Source organism: Aplysia californica, unplaced genomic scaffold (genome assembly GCF_000002075.1).
Source record: "Aplysia californica isolate F4 #8 unplaced genomic scaffold, AplCal3.0 scaffold00227, whole genome shotgun sequence".
In the NCBI taxonomy this organism is placed as follows: Eukaryota; Metazoa; Mollusca; class Gastropoda; order Aplysiida; family Aplysiidae; genus Aplysia; species Aplysia californica.
The window spans coordinates 564,187-567,594 of NW_004797497.1; the positions used below are offsets into that span (position 1 = coordinate 564,187).

At 38.6% G+C, this 3,408-nt stretch overlaps 1 protein-coding gene across 1 annotated transcript in view; it reads left to right on the forward strand.

Annotated features, from left to right (window-relative positions):
- Positions 1 to 3,052, forward strand: part of LOC101853622 — a 19,968-nt gene extending 16,916 nt beyond the window's left edge. The window contains exons 5-6 of the mRNA XM_005099852.1: positions 1,094 to 1,279; positions 2,931 to 3,052. Of these exons, the coding sequence (XP_005099909.1) occupies positions 1,094 to 1,279; positions 2,931 to 3,052 (308 nt within the window). The remainder of the gene's footprint in view (positions 1 to 1,093; positions 1,280 to 2,930) is intronic.
- The last annotated feature ends 356 nt before the right edge of the window (positions 3,053 to 3,408 follow it).

Sequence of the window (3,408 nt, forward strand, 5' to 3'; positions counted from 1 at the left end):
GCATGTGTGTGTGTGTGTGTGTGTGTGTGTGTGCGTGCACGCGCGAGTGAGTGTGTGTGTGCATTTGTGTGTGTGTGTGTGTATGTGTGTGTGTGTGTGTGTCTCAATTTCTTCCCGATAATTTTATGTGTTTCTTACCTGCACTATTCACCCATACTCCCACCCCACGCCCTCTTTCGGAAAGCATTTTCTCAATTAAACCATGTTTCTTTTTCTTGCTATATAACGGGGCCCTCCCCTTTTTCTTCCAGCCAGTTCCTGCAGGGCACATTGCTTTTAAATTTTGACTAAAAGCTCATTGTCCTTTGCGATACGTCCCACCTCGATTGCCTGTTATTGATTGTAATCGTGATATCCCTGGAGGAAGCTGAATGTTAAATATAAAGTCTGATTCACCTAGTCTGCAACTGGGCTCCACTATTTAGATTTATATCCCTTTACTTGAAACCAAATCTTGCCCACCATGAGGACTTTGATGTTTACTCTAGACTTTTGCAAGGCACACTTATTGTCTGAGTAGGATATTACGATTATTCTCTCTCTCTCTCTCTCTCTCTCTCTCTCTCTCTCTCTCTCTCTCTCTCTCTCAAAGAAACACGGTACGAGACAAATTTAATATTTTATTAAAAACAAACTTTATTCCAAACATTACCTTCCACTCCTCTTTCCTTTCCATAGCCAACACGTTGAATGTCATTACATACTTTTACTTTTTTTATTTATCTTTTCCGGTCTCTGTTACCTTGCCGTGTCGAGGGGAGAAGCAAACACCTTTCTTCTGTTAGCTTTATCGCCTGTGTAATGGTTGTGCCACACTGTTCTTGACTAATGTTGACCCCTCTATCCATCTTTACCCGTGCCTTTCTCTTCCTCTGTTTACATTTGATTTCTTGTTGCATGCTCTCGTTTCTATACTGTTGAGTGGTAGTTTTGATAGAAGCGTTAGTGAAACTTTTCCGTTTTCTGAAATCCCCGCCCTCACCACCCCCATTACAAAATTTTTCCTCAAAATTCCTCATTTTCTTATTGCTACTACCATCACCCAAACTATTCTTCATCCCTATAATCCTCTTTCCCTATCCATCACTGACAGCAAAAGGAGGTTTCGTCTTCAGTACCCAGACAGCAGAGAAGTATCAACTCTACAAGGACATTATTATTGCGTTTCCTGGAAACTACTTGCTAGGATTGTCGGACTTGGTAACCGAGAACACCTGGATATGGGACGCTGACAATACAGAGATGTCGCCCACTATGAAAAGTCTCCAGTTTCATCCAGGTGAGATAATAGGTGTCTTCACAGCATGTAGATCTAGATCTAGACTCTTTTAGATATTTTACAAAATAGTTTTTTTAGTCACCTAAAATAAACCCATACCCTTTACTAGCTAGGTTGTGCATGCATGATTTTTACATTAACATGAACATTTTTATTTGTCAGACTCTAAACCAATATCATTGTATAAGAAAACCAAATAAATATAACAGGAAGATTTCCAAAGGCGCTAGATCTATATGACACGACACCTTGTACCGAGTCGACACCAAGAGTGTTTCCGCTACACAGGACACGAGGATATGTCATTTACACGTCGTTTTCTACTGACTCTGAAAGTCCTCTGAAAGTTGTCTAAAGAAAAGTTAATTTTGCGTCAGTGTCCTGTCTGATCCTTTTCGGAAGGAACCAGTAAACGAGTACTTGTTAAACTTGAATAACAGGAACAGAGCGACATAAGGAAATGGTCAACATCCAGTGTTTCTTGATTGAACAAAATAAATTACTGAATTAGAAACTTACTTACTTTTCATAGTAGAATTAAAGACTTCAATATAAATTATCATTACGGAATTAATTGACCATTAAAAAACCCCCAAACAAACAAAAACCAAATGACTCAGTATAGGTGCTTCATTTTATATCTTATAAAAAGGTAATTTCTTAACTAGAGCCCTATATTCAGTACTGTAGAGATGATAATATTACATCTATAAAAACATTTGTCTTTCTTACCTTAGAATGCAGGCCCATACAACCTGTCCACGTTTTCTAACGAATCAAATATAATATAGTAAGTAGTCGGTATTTTGAACTTTCGGACTAGGCGTAGTTTGGTGATATGACTAACTTGGCCTTGGCCCCCATGATTTGAGTTCATCACAGTGGTAGCACTATGGCACGTCACACAATGTTGGAAATGTAGTTTTTCCACACACTTGAATGTGATATCATTTATGGTGTCACACGTTGTATCACATACCTTTGACTTTGAGGTAAGAAAATGGAATCACATTTTTGCAGCAAGCTATCTTCTAAGTAAAAACTAATAACAGAAAGCCTGATCTTCAGTGAGTTATTCAAATAGTTATGGGTGTTGGGGAAAGGGGAGGGGGGTGATCATAGTGTACCTTCCTTGTATGATGTGATACATGTATGTGTACATGTACAGTATTGTGAGCGTAGTGTCAACAATTCTCTGTGTGTATGGGGGCAGGGGGGGGGGGGGTGACTGATCTTGATGGGGTGAAAATATGCGTTGTATAGTTCAGGTTTAGCGTTGCTGTAGAGACAAGATACTGTTACGTAGACGTGGACGGCTTTATTTTCGCTAGCGTTTTAATTTTGCGAGAAAGAACTCACTTGCGAAAGTACATAGCTCTCGAATACTAAGCGAAAGCACTGTGCAAGCGGCATTGTCGGCTTGTTTCCATAAAAATAATATTATTAAATACATAGATATCGTGATCAAGAGAGGATCTTCAAGGTGGAGCTTAGACAGCTAGTTAGCGTAGAGAGCTTGAACATGTATACGCTATCTAACGTAAGAGAACGTAGATCACTACCTTTTTAAAAAGTAATAAGAGTATTTTTGATTTTGGTTGACAAGCAATACCCAATTCCACTTCTCTTTCATCTCCTTTCTCGATTGCAGGAGAACCAAGCTCTAACGGGGATGAGGACTGTGTGACCACACGGCCGCGTCACAATTACTTGCTGTTGGACGTTTCCTGCCTTACCACTGCCTACTACGTTTGTGAAAGAAGCGTGGCATGATGTAGTAGAAAAAACAACAACAACAACAACACACACACACACACACACACACACACACACACACACACACATACACACACACACACACACACACACACACATATATATATATATATATATATATATATATATATATATATATATATATATATATATAAATATATATACGTCCTCATAAAAATATATTGATAACATCTAAGTGCACAATAATAGCATGTGTTAGCCAGATAAATTTATTCTGAAATATTACAACACTGTTTGTGCACTTAGATGTTATCAAAATATTTTTATGAGGACGTGGAGAAGCCACCTAGGTATTGAAGAGATTAGTTCGCCGTGGTCCGAAAAAAGCTGGA